Here is a 20,665-nt window from a genome sequence, read left to right as displayed (position 1 = left end):
AGGGCTGGTGAGCCCCGGGGCCTGGTGCCCTGGGCCACTGACTCTCCGGGCAGCTCGCCTGTGCTCACGTGAGCGCTTTTCTCAAAGGCTGCAAGCAGGGGCTGTCGGCACGTCTCTGGACAGCCAGGCTCAGCAGGTTTGAAAAACGCTGGTTTGTGTGAAGCTGTTTGCACTCAAGAATCTGGCTCAGGCTCCCAGGGAGGCTAAGCCCCTGACATCTCAGCAGCGTGCGACTTACTGTGGCAGCATGGACACCAGACAGACGCAAATGGTCTCCTTGCCCAGCCGGGAGCAGTCAGCCTTCCAGCACCAGCCGGGGCGGGTACAGCCGGCTCTCCCACAGGAGGCTACGTGGCACCCTTGCCATTTCCGCCCGTCCTACTTTGTTGATAAGAGTCTCTCCCCCCACTTGCCCCAGGGCAAAGCCCAGTGATCAGGGTGTCAGGTTTGGCCAGCAACAGTCAGATCTATGTAAGGCTGAGAGCTCCCAGTACCTGAGCTGGGTGGACAAGCTCCTGCAGAGCTGCTCTCAGCTCCATCGCAGCCCCACAGCTCTAGCACTGCCCTTCTGCCCCTTTCTGGGGTCTCCTGCCTCTCGCAGCTCATCTCCCTGTGAATCACACACAGGGGCCCACTCTAAATCCGTGGGGGCCATCGGGCTATTTCAGATCCCCGCGCTTTTCAGCAGCTGCCTGTGGGTCCAGCCAGCTCCTGGCCATACTGGGTCAGACCAGTGGTCCATCTAGCCCAGTATCCTGTCTTCTGACAGTGACCAGTGCCAGGTGCTTCAGAGAGAACGAACAGAACAGGGAATCATCAAGTGATCCGTCCAGTCAGCCAATCCCAGCATCTGACAGTCAGAGGTTTAGAGATACCCAGAGCATGGGGTTGTGTCCCTGACCATCTGGGCTAATAGCCATTGATGGACCTATCCTCCATGAACGTAGCTAATTCCTTTTTGAACCCCATTATAGTTTTGTCCTTCACAACATCCCCTGGCAATGAGTTCCACAGGTTGTCTATGCACTGTGTGAAGACGTACTTCCTTTTGTTTGTTTTAAACCTACTGCCTGTTAATTTATTGGATGATCTCTGGTTCATGTGTCATGGTAAGGGGTAAATAATACTTCGCCATTCACTTTCTCCACACCAGTCATAATTTTATAGACCTCTCTCAAAACCCTATTCATTTCTGTTGCCCTTCTCTGTACTTTTTCCAATTCGAAGATACGTTTTTTAGATGGAGCGACCAGAGCTGCACGTACTATTCAAGGTGTGGGCGTACCAGGGATTTATATAGTGGCATTACAATATTTTCTGCCTCATTATCTATCCCTTTCCCAATGGTTCGTACCATTCTGTTCGGTTTTTGACTGGCACTGCACATGGAGCAGGTGTGTTCAGAGAACTGCCCGCGTGACTCCAAGAGCTCTTTCTACACTCACGGGGTGGGCAGCGAGGTTCCTCGTGAGGCCCAAAGGCATTCTCCTGCTCCCCTCTGGGGCAGCACAACAGTGGCTGTAGGGCCACCTGGCCTGCTCCTCTCTGGGCCCATTGTAGAGCGGTTTCTTTCCCCTCGAAAGAGAGCTAGGCCAGGGGTTGGCCTGCGACAGCCAGAGCAGTTTCCCTCAGCTGGAGTGATGTGTGTGTGGAGGGAGCCTGGCATTTCCCTTTGAGTCCAGCAGTGTGTAACTGGATAAACCAAAGCAAACCCAGGCTGCAGGGGCTCCCTCCAAACAGCTCCTGAAGCTTGGATAGCCCCAGCCCACTGCCTCGATTCAAGCGGCAGCAGGCTCCCGTGCCGGGCGGAAAGCAGACTGCCCAGGCTGGGTGCGGCCTGAGTGGGAGCCCGTCAGAAAATGCAGGGAGGGCAGGAGAGGCAAAGCGACCAGGGCTGGAGGAGGGAAAGCAGAAGTGTCCTGCTGCGGCACTGGGCCATCCTCTCCCTGGCTTGGGGCCACGTGCTGGCCTTCTGGAGCGGCATGAAGTGGGGAGAAGCTGCTCGCTTTGGAGCTGTGGTTACTGGGAGACGTGGGGTTGGATTTAACATCTATGTAGATTTGTAGCTGGTGGCTGGTGTCCAGCAGCTCCTACAGATGTTCTGCTTACAGGCCTGTCTCTTCATAAAAGAGAATCCCAGCACTTCCCCCCAGGGCAGCTGAGACATTAGGGTGGCGCTGCTCTGTCCGCGTGAGCCAGCAGATCCTGCGCATAGAAACACAGGGCTTCTGAAAGGAATTGTGGTGGTGCTGGGCTCTTTGCTCCTTCAGGGCAGGCTCCTCTCGTCCTTCTCCATGTGCTGAGTACACATGGGCTCCAAGGAGCGATGAGGAGGGTGGCTCACACCTCTGCCATTGCCCCTTCCATGAGGGTGGAGCAATTCCAGAGTCCTGTCTGGAGTGGAAGCTTTAGGGGCTGGGCTCCATAGCCAGGGACACAAGGCTGGAGGCGAAGGCGGTGATCATGGTCTTCAGATTGATGCTCTTCTGTCAGAGCTGCAGGCGGCTTGACTCTGGGTGGCCAGGCCTCAGACCTGGGTTGGCTGCGTGTTTAGCACCCTGGCGTGGGTGGTCCATCCCGGTTAGTAGGGGGCAGTGCTGCCTTAAGGCGAGTCTAGAGCTGGGAAGTGAGCCTGGTGGCTGCATGTGCCTGCCTAGTGCTGAATTGCGAACCTGCATTAGCTGCCTGTACACGATTCTCCTCTTCGTGTCTGCGTGGCCTGCCCAGCGTGTAGACAGGAGACCTCCAAAGGTGCTGAAGTAGTGTGAGCAATTCAGCCAGCAGGATGTGGGGAGGTGCTGTGCTGCTGGCTTCGCCCGCTGTGCTCATTAAAGATCCTCGTGAGAGCTGGGGTATTTACTGCCCAAATTCCAGCTTGGGTAACGATGTTCTGCCTCCCTACAATTCTGTCTTAGCTAGATGCAGGGTTGGCTAGTGCTGATGGCACTGGACCACGCCAAGCAATACAGGACACTGGCAGCTGGCTACCGGCATGGCTGAGCCGAGCCCACTACTGCTGCTCCAGACAAGGAAACCTTATCGGCCGAGGGGAGGGCTCAGCCGGTGCCGCTTTCCCCATCGAGTGACACTGCAGCAGGGGGGGTGGCTGGGCTGAACAGCGGGCTGGGATGAAGGGGCTGCCAAGAGAAGACACTGCTCAGGAGTGGGTTTGGAAGGAGGGGGAGAGCAACAGGGGGACGGTGGGTTGGCCAGCAGCTTGGGGTACTTCCCATGGGGTCAGACTGGCTTGGAGGATCATCTGGGGGTATAAAGGGCTAGTCAGTGGCCCAAGCGTTAACAGCAAAGCAATGGAGAGATGAGACGAGCCCAGAGAACATCAAGCTGGTCCTTGGCCTGCCCCTGGCAGCTGTGCCCACTGGCCAGCACGGGAGGAGCTGAGCATGGGCAGCCAGGGAAATGGAGACATTGCACAAGGATGCAGCCAGCTTCTTCTCAGCAGAGCTCAGGGGCTGATGCTCCCCCTCTGGATCTCTAGACTGTGCGAAGCGGCCTCCAATCCTACTGTGTGGAACCAAACGCTGCCCTCAGCCCCCGAGACAGACAGGGCAGCTGCCTATGGGGGTCTGACCAGATCGGCTAGAGGGGACCAAAGGAGCAGGCCCCTTCCACAGCATCTCTCCGCCTGCCAGCAGAGTGCGCCCTCACTGCTCTGCGTCCTCCTCTGCCAAAGCTGCACACGTGCCAGCACATCGACATGCCCCAGAATGGCCTCGGGCACGGTGTGAGTGAGAGGAGAGCAGAGCCACTTCACTTCAGCACCCCCAGCCGCCTGGCAGGGCCTGGCCACTGGAGTGCAAGAAAAAAAACGACTTCTTGGGCAGTAAAAACAAAATAATTTGTCTGGAGCCGAGCGCCGAGGCCAGAGCAGGACAGCGAGGCATTGCCAGCACGGGTGATCGCAGCTGGAGCCCTTTTCCAACTCCGGGCAGGAGTAAACCAGACCGAGCTGCCCTCAGCTGCAGCCTTCTGCATTTCCTGGGGAAGCGCCCCAAGGCCCGCAGGGCACTGGGACCCCATTGTGCTGGGTGCGGTACAAGCATAGGAAAGACAAACGGGTACCTAGAGGGCTAACACTCGAACAGACCCGGGGGGCTGGACCAAGGGGAGGGGGCGTACATGGGGAGGAATCTGCACAGCATGTCAGAGGCAGGTTCCTTCCTGGCTACAGCCTCCTCGGAGGCAGGTTACAATAAGCCCATTTCTCCCCTGCCAGGCAGCCATCCCAGTCAGGCAGACTCCTAGCCTCCACTCCCCACGACCACCTCCTGTCTGCCTCATCCCTGCCAGGCAGCTCCCCCACCCGGCCCTGCCAGGGCATCTCTGCGCTCTCCTCCCACTGCCCCTCAGCTGGCCCTGCCAGGGCCGCCCCTCCCTTCCACACACATCCTGCATGCTCTTTGGTGAGCTCACTGAATGGTCTCCTTTGTAAGCTCCTGCTGAGCCTCACTTCTCAGCCTCCTGCACAGAATCCAAGACCCAGCCCCTCCTGTTCCCATCAACGGACCAACAGGTGTCGTCAGTGAGGGGCCCTTACCTGGATCTACCTCCAAAGCAGTTTGTGCTGGGGGGCTGGTGTCTGCTCTCTGTAGCCGGAGCCATACAGCTGGGATCCCTCCCAGGCAGCTGGGACCCTGGACAATAAACAAGCGGGAAAAGGAGAAAGGAGTGTGAGACAGGCTAGGAGACACATGGGCTGCTGGCTGCCTCCCGAAGAGGAAATCTGGAGAGAGAACAGCCCAGCACACTGGGGTGCAGGGACACCTGCCCCTCATGCTGCAAATACCCTGCAAATGCATCTGATACGGTGTATCAAGGCCCCACGATACCCCGAGGGCTGCACAGGGCCTTGCAGGGGATTTGGAAGAGTGATGGCCCAAGGGATGGGGGCTAATAGCAGCGGAGTTAGGCTACTTTCCACAGCGCCGCTCTGCCAACGCCCCTTCGCCCCAGGCCTGGCTCCCCAGCGTCAGTGCTGCCAGCCCTGGGCTCTGCGCACACAGCTCTGCCAGAGTTCCTCAGTCTTCACCTGCAGCCCCCACTTCTCCAGGCTTCTCAGAAGCGAAGCTCTCAGGCCACCCCGTACGATGGTTTTCTCTCAGGCCACCTGTATCTCGCCGTGGCTCAGAACCTGGCATACGTGGCCAGTAAATGCACCAGCCCAGGGAAAATCCTGCAGCGCAAGGAAGCCCTGCTCATGTCAGGCAGGGAGCGGGCTGAACGAGCGCAGCACGTGACAGAAAACGAGACGCCCTGATAGCAAACGCACCCACGCATTGCTGAACTCCTCACTCTGCCAGGCATCATCCCGCTCTGCTCCCTCCCACCACAGGGAGCCCTGATGGGCCAGGCTCACAGCGAACCCATCGCAGCCTCCCGAGGCCCAGGAGAGATGGGAGAGGGGATGCAGAGCCCAGGCAGCAGCAGAGGGCCCAGAAAACAGCTGCACCCTTCACTTCCCTGGGGGAGGAGGAGACCTTTTCCTGCAGATCCCACAGCTCCCCTCCCGGGCAGAAGCACTTCCACAAGCTCTTGGAATAATCCGTCAGTACAAGGGTGAGCCAAGCCTTTGGGCAGACTGCACGGCGCTCTAACAGGCTGAGCTGGGGGCCTTACCTGGGAGAGGAGGTGGCTCCTGGCTCTCAGATGTTTGTTCACAAGTCCTTACAGCTGTGATCTCAGCCCTCCCCCACCGCCCGCACTCACCACCTCATGCTCAGAGCAGCGGCCTGCACGTGGAGATGGGCGGCACTCACCCTCTGTCACGGCACTGCCATTAGGCAGGCTTCCCAGATCAACAGTCGGCCCGTCCAGGAAAATCGTCAGCTCTCCGCCTGAAACAACGCTGCCTTTGTTCTCCATCTGCAGGTTCAGGGTCAGCTGCGTGTTCTCCACTGGGGAGATGGAGGGATGGGGAGAAAGAGACAAGCCACAGTCACCACTAGCTGAAAAGTTTCACCGAATTCTAGGTTCCACACCCTGCCCCGCCATGGGGGTTTAGACTCTCTCCATATGGCAGGAGGAGGAAAAGATGAATTCCTCGGCTTCCGGCAGGGCCAGGAGCTGCCGGGACACTGGCTGGCTCTGGTCCAGTTCCCATATACACCACACCAGTGCCCCAGCAACGCTAAGCCAAGCCAGACCCTCAGCTCCCACCAAGGGCTGTCCCCAGGCCATGGGCCATGGCCTCTTCCTTCCCACACAAGAGGAGGCAGGGCCATTCCCCCTGCACTGTCCAAACCTCCCAATGATTAAGGGGCCAGAGCCAGTGCACGTCCCATTGTGAGCCGGCCACACTGTACCAACACCGGGCAGATTGGCCAGACGGGGTCCCAACGGCTTTCAATACAGAAGACAGGATCTCGGGGGTGTGGGAGATAGTGGAAGCGGAGTGCAGGGCTCCAGCTGCTAAGCTGCTTGTAATCATAATTCATTCAGACAGCAAAGGCCTGGCACCTCGGGGAAGAGAGCGGCCGAGGGTGGCTGGGAACATGGAACGATCTGACGGCTGCACACATCAAGTCACCAGGGTGCTGGAATGGCCCTCACGTGCCCGGCCAATCGCAGCTCTGGGAGCATTTGAGAGGGCCCCTCGCGGTCACTTTGGAGGAGTCCGGACGGCAGCGCCTTGGGTTGGACCCTCTCCCCACCCAAGAGACTGACAAGGCAAGTGGAGAAAGAAAATCCCCTTCCTCAACCCCAAGGACCCGCTCTGCTGAGCTCCACAGGAGCCAGGCTGCTCCCACCCTGACCACAAGCCTCTGGAGACTGCCCGGCAGGCCGGCCGGCCCCAGCGAGGGGCACACTAGAGACAGAGCACAGCACGCGGGTCCAGGGGGCTGCAGGGCCCAGTTCGGCCTCGCGTCACGCCTGCAGCTTTGCTTCCCCCCTCGTCTGACAGCCAAAGGCTCTTGGGAGGTTGACGAGGTCCCACCAGCTGCAGCAGGCACAATGTGGCCAGGCACAGAGCACGGCACCTCAGCCTCGCCCAGAGCTTAACAACCTGAAAACGCAGTTCTCCATTCTCCCCTCCCAGAGCCAGGGGACCCGGGCAGGGCAGAACAGGGGAGAGGAAGTTGATTAGCTAATTGAACGACCAGTGGAGGCACAAAGCAGGGGCTGAGAGAACAGCATGCAGCTACCAACGTTCACTGGGATCCCTTATAACTGGACTCTGCTCCATCTCACACACAGGCCTGTCAGCCAGCTGAGCCCTGCTCCTCTGGGCCCCTGGGGCAGATCCCCTCAGCCCCATCACAAGGTGGAGCCAGAGCCTTACGTTACACACGTACCAGCAAGAAGAATCCATGGTGCCCGTGAGAGTGAGGGGCTAACAGCACCAGCCAAAGCAAGGCACATGGTAGGCGGCAGCTGTGCACCCCCCCCCCCCACAGTCCCACAACCCCTGCTACAGCGGGCTAGCCGCGCCTCTGCAAAGTCTGCCAAACTATGGAGCTTCTTGATGAACTGGACCAGCCAGGACAAGACGACAGTCAATCTCCAGGTCCCTGCCACGGGGCAGGATTTTGACAGTAACAACAATGCCCAGCTACGGCCAGTGGGCTTGGAACACCCAGCTAAGACACAGGAGGCCTCAGGTATTTGGCTGCCCCAGCCCGGGACACCAGCCCAGATGCCTCCCGACTACTTTGCTCAAATAATTTTTTTATTCTACACAACTACTCATCATGACACGACTGCACCACTCCCTTGGTAGCCCGACAGCCAGTCTCCAGCTCAGGAGTGAGGCAGCTTGGCAGGGGCTAAGAGAGGCAGAAGCCTTCACAGCTGCTCCGCATGCGGCGCCTGCTGGTTCCCGGGCTTCCAGCCTGGCTCTCACCAGCAGCGCTCCCTGCCTTTGACAGCTCCTGCTGGAGTTCAGGGTGCAGAACGGTTTGCGTGCGAGCTCCGTGTTCACACGGTCAGCTTTCTGAGAGGTCCACCACATGGCCTGAATGCTGCCCGATGTCTCCATGGCTCGCCCACGAGCAGCCTCGCCTCCATCCTCCCAGCACCACTATCCTTGTCTGAGAAGCTGGAATGGAGGCAGAGGGATCACATGACTTGCCCAGGTCACACAGGTGGACCACGGCAGAGCTGAGAACTGAACCAGGTCCCTGTCTGGAGCATCTTCCCTTTCCAGCACATTCAGGCGCTGTCAATGGCTATCACGAGACCAGCAAGCCGCAGGCCATGCCCAGCTCCGGAGTTCAATTGGGAGGGGCCTGGGGCTTTTCAAACTAGCCCTGGGGCTGCTTCTTCCCCAACAGCAATGCACCTGGCAGTGGCTGCTCCGGCTAGCTGGAGCTCAGGCCAGGAGGATTTCAGCTTCCCAGAGACTAACGCTGCATTGCATGGTAGTAAAGCAAGCACAGGTGCGGTAACAGCAGCCACTCTCCATCCTGGGGAGGACATGCTCTCACCACCCAGCCACGCTCAGGTCCAGCGCCTTAGGCACCTGCTTGGTGGTGTTTTGGGGATTGTCAGTGCAGCTGTAGTGGAATTTGCAGAGGACATCAAAGCTGGGGGGCCCTCTGGAGGAGAGAGCCAGGTGGCGAGGGGAGAGCAGCGAGGGCATCGGGTGAGACTTGGTGCCACTAAGTGCCAAGCCCTGCAGCCAGGGAAAGGAAACAAGCCACTGGAAGACAGAGCAAAGCAGCAGCAGGTTTATCATCTCCCGGTGCTGCAGGCAGTGCTGCCTGTGGAGTGCATCAGGCTGTGAGCTCTGGGGAGGCGATGTCACTCACTCAGTGTCTGAACAGCGAGTGACCCCACGGTGGGCACAACAGAAAAGCTAAACAGGAATAAGACCTTCCCAGGTGACTCTTGACAGTGGACCACAGCAAGGACAGCCTGGAGCCAGCTCAGGAGATATTGGTGGGTGCTGCTGGAATTGATCTGCTCTGGCTTCACCCAGGAAAGGGGAGATGTGGGGAGTCACTGGAGGAGTTCCTCACTGGGTTGAAGCCTGAGCCAAACAACAAATGCTTCGGGGCCTCCCCTGCCAGGTGCACCAACTACCCGGCAGCCCCCTTTCCAGAGGTGCTGAGCAGTGGTAGCACCCATGGATTTCAATGGGAATTGTGAGCACTCGGCTCCCAGCTCAGTTTCACTTGTCTTGAGGCGAGGGGTCCCACTGGCAGGGGGAGGCCTGGGCTTTGCAGGGCTTTCCAAGCACATCTGTTTGCAACAGAACCAGCGTCTGACGAGGAATCACAGGCTTCTAGCTGCGTCTGACCAGATGAGGGTATTACTATCTGAGAGCTATGCAGAGAACAGGCCAGCCTGGTCTGAGACTGAGCCAGCCTCCTCTCCTGAACCACTCGGCCATGCACAATTCGGGCGCTTCTGAGGCCGAGAAGTAACAGGACCCCTGCTTACACCATGGCTATGGCATAGGCTTCCACAAACCCCATGTGCTGGAGGCAACCAGTCCTGAGATCGGCCCCATTTGCATGCAAGTCTCCTGGCCCACCTTCCTGACACAGACTTTCTGTAACTCTCAGCTCCCTGGGGACAGCGGGGGGCGACAGGCACAATGGGGCAGTAGGACGAGTAATGCTCTCTCAGATTTTGTGCACGCACCACCTCAAGTTGTTATGTAGCCCACTGGCATCCCTCAACTTGGAACAAGCCTTTCCTAACTGCTTGCTTTTAGTATGAGCAGAAAATCTTCCTGTGGGTAAAGCACAGATCTAGGCGTCACGAGCCCTGGGCTCCGTTCCTGACCCTGCTGCACACTCCCTGCATGACTCTGGGCAAGTCACTTTCTCCATCTGTACAAAGGACCCTCCCAGGGGAGACCATTTCACTAGCCTATGCAGAGTGCTTCGAGATCCTCCGATGGAAGGTACTGCAGAAAGCAGCAAACCCCTTTTCACCGGTCACTGCCTGCCATCAGAACTCTGCTTCCCTCAAGCTGTGGAGAAAGCCTGCCCCGCACGCTCCAGGCTTGCTCCTTGGTGAGCGGCTAGCAGCAAAGCGCACGCTGCGCTGCGGGCTACACAAGCCCTCATTGTGAAGGTGTCTCAGCGTACGGGGGAAGTTAGTCAAGGGGTCTCCAACTGGAGGATGTGAACATGAACCTCCCAGCCGGCCTCCTCCTCTCCCTGGCCTCCACCCCAGCCTTTTTTTTTTAAAGAAAATAAACACTAGTCGAACCTTCCATTCCCTGTCCCCGTTCGGCACACGGGACGCACAAAGGGACCTCGCTGCTGCACCAACAGAGGGTCTCCTCAAAGGGTGAGCACAAAGGCAGCCTGTGTCCCAGCAAGCAGCAGAATGTCAGAGGGGTTATTAGTATTTTGGGAGGAGGCCAGGGGTGATTAGGTCCTGAATAAGGTCTCAGTTCAGCTGCTCCCAGTGCCTTGCACACAGCATCAGCACTCCCATTTAGTGAGGGCTGGCTGGCAATTCCCTCCCAGCCCATTAAGGGGATTTACAGTTCCAAGAAGTAAGGCTGGTAGCAGCAAGTGTGATAAAGGCTCCAGCGTTGAGCCCACACCCAGAGGGAGCTCTGGTAACTGCACACATCTGACGCAGCTCATTGGCGTGAGCAGCACAAAACTTTCCACCAGGGCTGGGGCAGGATTGGCTCCTACTGGAGGCCTTTTCTCCACAGGGAAGGTGACTTAGTCCAACCCGCATGTAGACAGAGACCTTCCGACAGGAGCCTCCAATACATGGGTTTCCTGCCCATTTACTCATCTTCAGGTGTGCTTATCACATTGCCGTTGCGTGCTCAGACCTACGTCAACTAAAACAATTCCAGTGCAATCAAACCAGACCCAGCCACCTCCTCTCAGGGAAAGCCCGGCATGTGCTGAGCTTGCCAAGCACTTGAATGGAAAATGGGTCTAAATCCCTTAGACCAGCGATACTCGGACTGAGGCTCACAAACCGCAAGCGGCTCTTGAATGTGTCTCCTGCGGCTCTTCACAGCATGATATTAAAACCCTGTGATTGAATTATTAACCCGGGGTGGCCACCCTGCACCTGAGAAGAGCCAGAATTTACCTACGTACACTGCCGAGAGCCACAGTAACACGTCAGCAGCCCCCCATCAGCTCCGCCCCGCCTGCCAGCAGCCCTGCTGATCAGCGCCTCTCCCTCCTTCCCCATGCCTCCTGGGGGGAGGGGAAGGAACGAGGGCGTGGCAGGCTCAGGGAAGGGGGCAGGAAGGAGTGGGGCCCTTGGGGGAAGGGGTGAAGTAGGGGCAAGGCCTGTAGCAGAGTCAGGGGTTGAGCAGTGATCACCCCCCTCACCCCGGCACATTGGGAAGTTGGCGTCTGTAGCTCCAGCCCCGGAGTTGGTGCCTATACAAGGAGCTGCAAGTTAGTCCTGAAGAGCCGCATGTGGCTCTGGAGCCACAGGTTGGCCACCCCTGTATTAACCCATCTAAGTTATTAACCAACCAGGAGGCTTTTACTATGTTATTAACCAATTGTAGTTGGTAAAACAACAACTTTTGGTCAGTCATTTTGCTGTGAGAATAATATACATAAACTCTAAATATCTCCCCGTCCGACTGTTTAAACCTATAGTCGGACACTAAATGACACAATGAATTCACCCGACCATGGCTCTTTGGGGTAACGTCGATCGCTAATTTGGCTTCTGAACCACGGAGGTCTGAGTACCGCTGCCTTAGACCACCGAGAAGGCCTCACACATGGGCTTTACACACTGCACTCTGAGGGGCAATTAACTCAGCCTCTGTCCGGCCAAAGGGAGAGGCAAACCCCAAGGCCAAGGGCCCAGCCCTGAAAATGCCTTGGCCCCATGTGTGCAAGTGCAGGCAGCGATGGCAAGGGACAGCAGATAACGACAACGGTGTGCACTAGCCAAGTGTAAGAGACCAGGCACAGGTGGGGTAGGAGCCATGCGTAGAGGATGGCAGTCGGGGAGCAGGAATCGCGAGAGTCAGGGACAAAGTTGGGCCATGGAGACCAGGTGAGATCTGAAGTCACAACAGGCCTGAAGTCTGTGGTTGCCCAGACAGCTTCCTGGGACTAAGGGGCTGTTTAATTGACACTCTGGCTCAGGCTGCAGCTCTAGAAACCTGGCAGGGTCCTAGACCCCAGGCTCCAGCCCAAGTTCAAACGTCTACACTTCAATTAAACAGCCCCTTGCCTGGGCCGGCAACCGGGTTTTAACTGCTGCGTAGACATGGCCTGAGGCCATCATCCACGAGCCCTGCATCTTTCCTCCTAAAACACTGCAGCAAAGGGTAAAGCACCCAGCCCCTACGTCTCATCCTCAGAAGACGCAGCTGGTTACCTGCTGAACAGCCATGTGCATGACAGAGGAACGGGGGACTGAAGGGCCAAATACCAGAGTGGCGGTACTTGGCCCTCCGGCACCCCTTCACTTTGCAGCCCACAGGCAGAGAGATGGGAGCGTGGCCTTTCATGCAGGAGAGCGAATTGGGCCCTGCCCAGGGTGTGCCCCGAGGAGCAGGGTTAGCTGCATATCAGCCTAGTCCCACTGGCCATTAGCTCTGCAGCATGAGCAGAACAGGAGTGAATTTGGAAGGAAACGCAAAGCAAGCTCAGCGAAGGCCTTCGCTGGGGCATTCTGGTTTGGCACAGCAGCTTTTACAAAGTTATTGTACAGGCGCTGACAGAGCCGACTTGTTTAACATTCATTTCAGACAGGCTACAGATTTGCTTTTATGATTCTCTGCTAAAAGAGCCTTTGCTTCAGCGAGCTCCTTTGACAGCACATTCATGAGGAGGGGTCAACTGCAACTTCCCAGAGGCCTGGGGGTTTGTTGCTGGCTTCCTGAAAGAATTCCTTGAGGTTGTGGCTCCAGCGGTTCTGCCTGAGGTGCAGAACGGAAAGCAAAGAGCGCGCTTTGCAGGAGCTGTAAAACGCTGGCAGATGGTGCCACTCAAGAAACAGGAGCCTGTTGATGTAACTTGCAACCTGAGCAGCAAGCAATAAAAACAAGAGCTTTCATTTGTAGGCTGCAGCCTCACACGTTCGAGTCACTCCAGGGCCTGCCCTGCTGTCCGCAGCTCAGTGAATTGTACAATCACAAGGGCGGGGGGGCGGCATGGCCCCATATCGGCTTCCATGAAGCCTCCAAAGCAAGGCCGCCAGGGGACATTTCTCCTGCCCAGCACCAGCAGAGCACCGTCGAGTCCCCACAGCATCAGAACAAAGAGCCTCTTCTCCAGCACAGCGGCAGAGGCCTGGGGCAGGGGGCTAGGCCGCAGTAAATTAGCTGTTTTAAAGGACCCTTGGGAGCAGCTCCACAGAAGGCTGCAAGTTGTTTTCTATGACTAGGCCCTTTTTCCCCAGCGCTCTGTCCCCCCGGCTGCTGTGGCGCAGCCGTGCCGTGCCGTGCCAGAGGAGAGGCCATGCCGAGCGTTGCAGAGGAACCTGCCAAGGCAGTCGGGAGAGAAGCATGTTTGAAAAATGAGGTTTTTGGAAAAGGAACCCATTTTGGAAGCTCATTTCTCACACAGCCTGGTCTGTTAGCGCCAAATGGATTCAATTTGCCAGGCCTGAAAGCCGAGGCCTGGCGGGTTCTTTGCCAAAGACACAAGCCTGTTTCTTCCTACAGTTTCTGAAGCTCACAGCACTCATCTGGAGGGACAGAGGGAGCTTGGGCACAGTCCCAGCACGCAGGAAACCTAGACATGCTGCCAGGGCCTTTGTTGAGGGGGAATGACGCTGACATACTGCTGGAGAATACATAGCCGGGCGACCAACGTTTGTCCTTGACAGTTAATAAAAACGATGGAAACACCCAGCCAAAGACTTTAAGACACAGTTAAGGTTGTAAGTACGTATCAGTAACTTATAAAAAGCCTTGGCAAAGCTTTGCACCCACATGGTGACTATCACAGATGTCTGCCTAAGTCTGCAGACAGACGGATAGGACAGCATGGAGAGGAGTGAAGTGCCCCTAATCATCTCAGAGGTGTGTTGACTCTGAAGCCTAATAACGATCATTGAAATGGCAATAAAGTTCACTATTTCGCTGCTAACCTAGGCACATAGCGAAGGACCAGGAGGGTTGTTCTGCGAAGATCTGCACAAGTGGCAGCAAGCGGAGTGTCCTTTCAGCACCTCCACTGGGAGGAGGCTGGTTTGTGGGCTGGGCTTAGGACAGCAACCCCTGGCCCGGGCTGTGTCAGACGGCTGGGGAACGCCAGTGGGACTGACTGGGCCGGGAGCACAGGTCACCGCGTAGGGAGGCTGTGGGAGGGAAGTGTGACCAGCTCAGATCCCCACCCTCATACGCGGACGCCTGCTGGCCCTGGGCCCCACGCCACACAGCCAGAGTAACTCCACTTGGTGCAGGGCTCTCAGTGCCCAGACCCAGGGGCAGCCCCGTGGCCACTATTCCAGCTCTGCACTGGATCCGCCCTGTCCCCACCCACTCCTCACTTCCGGACCCTCTCCAAAGGCCCTGCACTCCCAGGGAACCTCAGCCCAGGGAAGCCACACTTGCAGGAGGATGGGGAAGCTGGGGGAGAGCCCCGGAGCCCTCCATTCTGGGCCAGGGTTCAGAGGAGCACCTTCCAGCTCCCAGGCAGCCCCTTGCAGACACAGCTGTGCGCTGTAGCTTTAAGACTCCTCCCCTCACAGCCCACTAGGTCGGGGGGGAACAAAATCGGACACTTTTTTCAGTATGAGCAGAAACAGCCAGTTGCCTTTTCCATTCATTTTCCACACGGCCCCCTGGGGACGCAGCCTACTGAAAGGGCTGATTGTGCCCCTGCTAAGGGGCACGCACAGGTAGGGCGGGAGCAGACAGCACCTCCAGGAGAACACGCATGGCACTTGGCTGGTTGCCGAACGGGGAAGCAGTTGGGGACCGTGGGTTGGGCCTGGCAGGCTGAGACCCAGACCAAGCCACCATCTCCAACACACGCAGCACAGCAGCACTGTCCAGCTCCATGCATGGGGGACAGGGACACGGGCATCCGGCACGTCAGAGGGTCCCCACAAAGCCCCTGGTGATTCTTCTCACCCCATCCAGAGGGCAGAGGGCACCATCCCATCCAGAGTACACGGGCCTGCTCCTGGCGACGCTGCCCAGGGAGTGTGCTGGGGACACTCACCGCTGGCAATGCCCAGGAGCGACTCAGCCTAACCCCTGGCACGAGGGAGAGTCTGGCTAAGCGCCGTCTCCCTCGGGGGAGAGAAGGCCCCTCTCGGCTCTCAATGCAAGGTTTGTCCTTCGAGAGCGGCTGAGCTTTGCTTGGAAGAGACAGAGCAAACCTTCTCCTGCCCCACGCAGCCGCTAGCACAGCCCAGGCCCTGAATGGAGGTCTTTATGCAGCCGCCACCACCATGGGCCACACTCTGGTGACCACAAATGGCAGCAAATAGCTGCGAAGTTTGTGTTTCCCTGCCGGCAGTGGCACCCTGGCCAATTAAGGTATGGCTTCCATCACACACCGGCCCCGAGCACCCGACAGGCCCGCCCAGCCTCACACAAGGACGCCTTGTTCTCTCCCGGGGCCAGGGATTCAGCTACCCCTTCTCCATGGCACACACCTACCGAGGCAGGAAATCCTGCAGGACCACACTGGAGGATCGAGGCAGAGTGAGCTCAGGAACGGCTAGAGCCGGCTGGCGAGATGGTAGCACCAAGGGGAGGAAGGTGCCGCTGCCCAATGCCAGCAGCTGAGGAGGCCCCAGCCCCCATGACAAGCCGCTCCCTGCTTTCTCCAGACAGGGAAATGAGGCTCAGGAAGAAAGCAAAGGCCAGGCCAGGCGTCAGGGCCCCAGAGTAGCTTTCACTCATACGTACTTTTCCCACCATTCTTCTTCAGGACATTACACAGGCTGATGGAAGCCGTTCCCAGCAGCTCGTTCCTCAGGGTGTGGCAGCTCCAGACCTTCAGATCCAGGTGGCTTTGAGCTGTGACGTTCCTGGAAGGCAAACCAAGAGGAGGGCTGTCAGCTCCCCACCTGCTTCTCTGATGCCAAGCTAGCAGAGCAGGACCAGGCATGCCAGGCACAGAGGGCAGAGAAGAGGCCAGGGCAAGGCCCTAGGAACACCCAGGCCCCCACTAGCTTCTCCATCCAGCACAGCACATGCACACCTGAGTGTGCACCCTAAGCCCCTTCCAGCCAGTGGCAAACGTTCCAGGCTTCCTTACGCAGCACGACCCAGTGCAGAAGTAGGGAGCTCAGTGCCAGCTCTGGGGTGCCTGCATTAGCCCCAACCCCCTGGAGTCCCCAGGGGTTCTTACATGATAAGGATCTCGTTCCAGAGCAGCTCAGAGCTCCCAATCCGCTTCCCTGTCTTCTTGGTCTCACTGGGAAGTCCATCCACCGTCACCTCCACGTAGGAGTTGATCCGAGACTGGCGGCTGTGCACCTTGGGTTTCACTGACACAACTAGGCAGAGGGGGAAGAGGCAGAGAGTCACGCAGCTGCAGGCAATATGCAAGTTGTCCCCACCCAGAGAGGCCCAGATGCCACACAGCAGCCGCCAGCCCAAGAAACCAGGGCCCAAGGTTTACTACTGGCAGCCGGGTCTCATGGGCCAGACAGGGAGACATGTCCTGGAGACCCGGGAAAGGCAAGGCCCCCCAACCTGGGACCCAGAAATCCCCCCACCCTGAAGGGCACCCTAAAAAGGGAATAAAAAACAGGAGCCGTGTGAAAAGAAGTGCCGACAGAAGTCAGGGAAGCCGTTCCAGGTATCTGGAGCCCTCTGGTGGCCTTAACAGAGTTCTGCACACACTCCACCTCCCCTAAAGCCAAGGAGACCAAGGCATCCACTGGTGACGGCCCCGGGACAGAGGGCGAAGGGGAGAGCCGAGCAGGCAGCCAGCCAGCTCCCAAGGCTCACATTGTCTGGACATGCAGGGAGACCTTCCAGCCTGGCCCCATTCACCAGCACCAGTTTCAGAGGAAGCCCCAAGAGGCTGAAGGTTTGACGATAGGGAATGCATCCTCCAGGAGATAGCCTCCCTGGCTCTGCCTCTGCCCGCAGAACCAGCTCAGGGACTGGGATTAGAAGGCTGGTTACCAGCTTTCCTCTGGATGAGCCCTTCACAGCAGGGGATGCTATGGAAAGACCCCATCCTTCCTCCCCCAACTCCCCACATGTCTGGGGCTACGAGGCTGCCAATTCCCTGACCCAGGGGGAAGCACCAGGAAGAACACATCTTTTAATCTGCACTCTGCTGCACTGGCCCATTGGGGTGAAGTCCAGGTGTGATGCTGACGGGCCAGATGCCAGCTCCTGTCTCTCCATGGTAAGACTTATAATGATTCAGAAGTTCACATTTGTTACTGGCTTGGTGAAATCTAGTTACAGAACACACCACCCCACACTAGCCCGGCAACAGCTGAGTGGGCCAGGTGGGCCCAGTCAGCTAATTAGGCTGCAAACAGGGGAGCTTTAGGCTGGAGGCAGCTAATTAGAGAGGCTCACAGGTGCAGGAACACGCAGGGCCTGTAAAGCCAGGTAGTGGGCTACAGACTGGGCTGCTGAGAAAGGGCAGTCACTCCCTGGGAAGAGGGAGGAGTGTTTGGGGACAGTTGGGAAGGCTGCAGGAAGGCAGACAGCAGCCACTCCTGGGAAGAGGGTTCTGGGAGCTGCCACACCCAGAGAGAGAAGGGGAACCGGAGAGGTAGGAAACAGTCCAGGGAAGGCAGAGAGATGAGCCCAGAACTGCTGACAGGAGGAACTAGAACCCAGAGATGAGGGCAGGTCCGGGTTCCTCTGTCAGCTGCTGCGAAAGTGGCACCGGGGCAGTGACGGGGCAGACTGCCTAGCAGTGCTGATGGACTGAACCCCAGAAGGGGGAACACAGTCACCTAGCCAGAGGGCTAAGTCACAAAGACAACACTGAGGGTCCTGGAGCCGGAGGAGCTGCGGACCGCAGTTGGAGTGACGGCATGCAAACCGCAGACTGGGGTGTTGACCTCAAGAGCTAACCCAGAGTGGCCAGGAGGAGGCACCAGCCCAGCAGTGAGTGGAGCACCCTGAGACAGGGTGTCTGTCCTGTTTTTGACAGTCTCCCCAGAGGTAGGCGCTCACAGTCATGGGCTGCTCCAGACGGCATGACACCCTGCATTCTCCTGGGCACACCCAGTCTCTGGCTGGACTGGTGCAATAGCAGCCTTCACTCGACAATTACTCCCCCCAGCCACAGGCTCAGGAGTCCAGGACTAGGGCAATCTCCCTCCCCCGGGGAGCAGGTGGTCACTGACAAGCATGGCTTGTCTGAAGCTGACAGGCTGCCTGGGCTGCTGGAGAAGGAAGTTAGGACAAGACAAGCCACACTTGAAAATCCACATTCCCCAGCAGGACCAGAAGCTTCTGGCCTAGACAGAGTGCCTGCTTCCCCACCTCACAACCCCCGGGCGCCCACTGCAGCTCTACTCACCTTTCACAGTGAGCTGGGACTTCTCACAGGCCAGCCCTGCCGTGGCCCTGCTGGAGCTAGCAGATGCCATGTCATCACCATGGGACTGGAAAACAGACACACAACACCTTAGTACAGCTCCATGCTACAGCCAGGCTACCTCGGGGCTGGGATCTCCAGGGATCCTGTCACTACCAGGACGGGAGACCCCGGTGGGTCGGGGATTCAACAATGGACCAGCAGTGAACCACCCCCTTCATGTGGTATTGGGGGAGCAACATTGCTGCATGGGTACGGCCATCTTCTACAGCTGTTGTGAGAATTGGTCTCTAACTTCTGCCTGTTCAGGAATTGACCATGCAAAGTAGGTCAACTTATTTTCCATAAAGAACGTTATAAAGAAGTGGAAGAGAGCCAAAGAGACAGAGAGTGTAAATAAGTCCCCACAAAGAGCCACATAGTTCAAGCACTAGGCTGAAAACATGGTTGGTAAAAACAGAAGATATGGACCGAGAAATTTATGAATGAACATTGGGGTGTCAGATATCAGGATTAACTGCTGGACACATAATAAGGGGATGGGCTATTCCACACCCCACTCCTTTTCTGAGTCCTCGATAGCACAGAGAGAACCACAGACAGAGGCTACTGAAGTGAGCTTCACCATCATGGCTTCCACTCCCACCATCTCCTGGGATCCCGGGCATTCGTCATCCTAATCCTGAGACATGTCCTGACCAGCCCGGACCAGAGAGGGGGACCCAGAGAACATGGCCACCCAGACCAGCTGCAGCTAAATCCCAACCACCGCCTGGGAGGAAACGGGATTGGACTATAGCAGCAGCTCCAGCCCAGCTAGCGTCTCTTTTCCCCACAAGGGCAGTCCTGATGTCTTTGATGCCATCTCAAACAGGAAGGGGGTTTTCTCTCCAGCGTACAGGAACAAGGGACATTGTTCAGATGGAAGCCTTAGTTCATACTTGACATTTCCAGGGCCTTAACTGGTTTTCCTTCTTTTCTTTCTTTAATAAAAGGTTAAAACCTGTTGGCCAGGCACGAGATTTCTATATACCTTGTGTAGCACTGTTTTTTGTTGGACAATGACAGGGTTATGTTAACACCTTTGGCCCATTTACTCCGTCTAAATTAATACAACAGGGATCATTAAAGAGCCCCTGGCACCTTTGTTTCGGTCTGGGCAGGAGTTTGGAGCTGGGATAGCAGGAGGTCAGGCCAGTCTGAACTGAGATGCTGACTTAATAGAAATGTGTCTTCTCATCTACCCTCTGCCCTGCACAACCACTCAAGGTCCACGTTCTACTGCCATAAGCACCCTCGGGGTTAGTCGACTGGTCGTTTTTCATTCCGGTCTCATACATACTGCACAGGGCTCCTGTCGAAAGCTCTGCATGCCCTTGACTTTTAAACACGGAACAAATGCAGATCCAGCCAAAGCAGCAGCTCTTCCCCTTCCTCAGACTTCACCAATCACCAGTCAAGTGACATAGGCTGCTTACCCCCAACCTCCACTCCCCTCAGCCCGTGGCCAATGCCCACAGCAGCTGGGGTTTGCAAAGTGCCTGGCACGGGAAGGGCAATAAACTCAGGCTAGTTCAGACCTTTCAGGAAGAGCGTTCCAAAGTACAGAGCTTGCTCAGCCGGCAGGCCCCTCCTTTGATGACGGGTGATCAAACTCAAAGGCATCTGCTGATCACAACTCTGACAGCATGGCACAGGGAGAGAGGTGTCCCCCGGGGCTAAGAGGATACAGTTGCCTTCCCTTTCTGCCCCACACCACTGAACAGGGATGCTGGCTGCATTTGGCTGGTTCGTGACTAGTGTATGTGACTAAACAGCATGAGGATCCTTTAGGAAAGCCCCTACGGAAACAAGATTAACACGACAAACACTTGTCAGGAATGGTCTAGTTCAGTGGTTCTCAAACTTTTTTTCGCGGACCACTTGAAAATTGCTGAGGGTCTCGGCAGACCACTTAATGATCTTTCCAAATGTTGTTTGTACTGTTAGCTAACTACTGTAAAGTGCTTTGGATAAAAGCGCTATATTAAAAAAAACTCAATAATAATTAACTTTTTTTGTTCTACAAACAAAAGCACACAACTCATATTTTAATATCAGTAGTTTTACTTTTCTAATGTGATGGATGTGCCCTCTCTCCCCCACCGCAGCAGCCCTCGAGCTGGGGCTGGGAAGGAGCGGGGGGGGGGGGCCCCCCCCCCCCCCCCCCCCCCCCCCGCCCCCGCGCTGGGGCTGGGAAGGAGGGGGGGTCTCTCCCTCTC

The 20,665-nt window shown here is 57.1% G+C and overlaps 1 protein-coding gene across 1 annotated transcript in view; it reads right to left on the bottom strand.

Moving 5' to 3' along the window:
* Window positions 1-20,665, bottom strand: part of LOC113409370 (NEDD4-like E3 ubiquitin-protein ligase WWP2) — an 84,772-nt gene that overhangs the window by 57,751 nt on the left and 6,356 nt on the right. The window contains exons 2-6 of the mRNA XM_026663193.2: window positions 18,387-18,471; window positions 16,236-16,383; window positions 15,791-15,912; window positions 5,775-5,912; window positions 4,556-4,652 (exon numbers count right to left, since the gene is read on the bottom strand). Coding sequence (XP_026518978.1) covers window positions 4,556-4,652; window positions 5,775-5,912; window positions 15,791-15,912; window positions 16,236-16,383; window positions 18,387-18,456 — 575 coding nt within the window. The 5' untranslated portion in view covers window positions 18,457-18,471. The remainder of the gene's footprint in view (window positions 1-4,555; window positions 4,653-5,774; window positions 5,913-15,790; window positions 15,913-16,235; window positions 16,384-18,386; window positions 18,472-20,665) is intronic.

The sequence above is a fragment of the Terrapene carolina genome, unplaced genomic scaffold, assembly GCF_002925995.2.
Source record: "Terrapene carolina triunguis isolate 2854851 unplaced genomic scaffold, T_m_triunguis-2.0 Scaffold32862, whole genome shotgun sequence".
Taxonomy (NCBI): Eukaryota; Metazoa; Chordata; order Testudines; family Emydidae; genus Terrapene; species Terrapene triunguis.
This window is presented reverse-complemented; position numbering and strand designations above follow the sequence as displayed.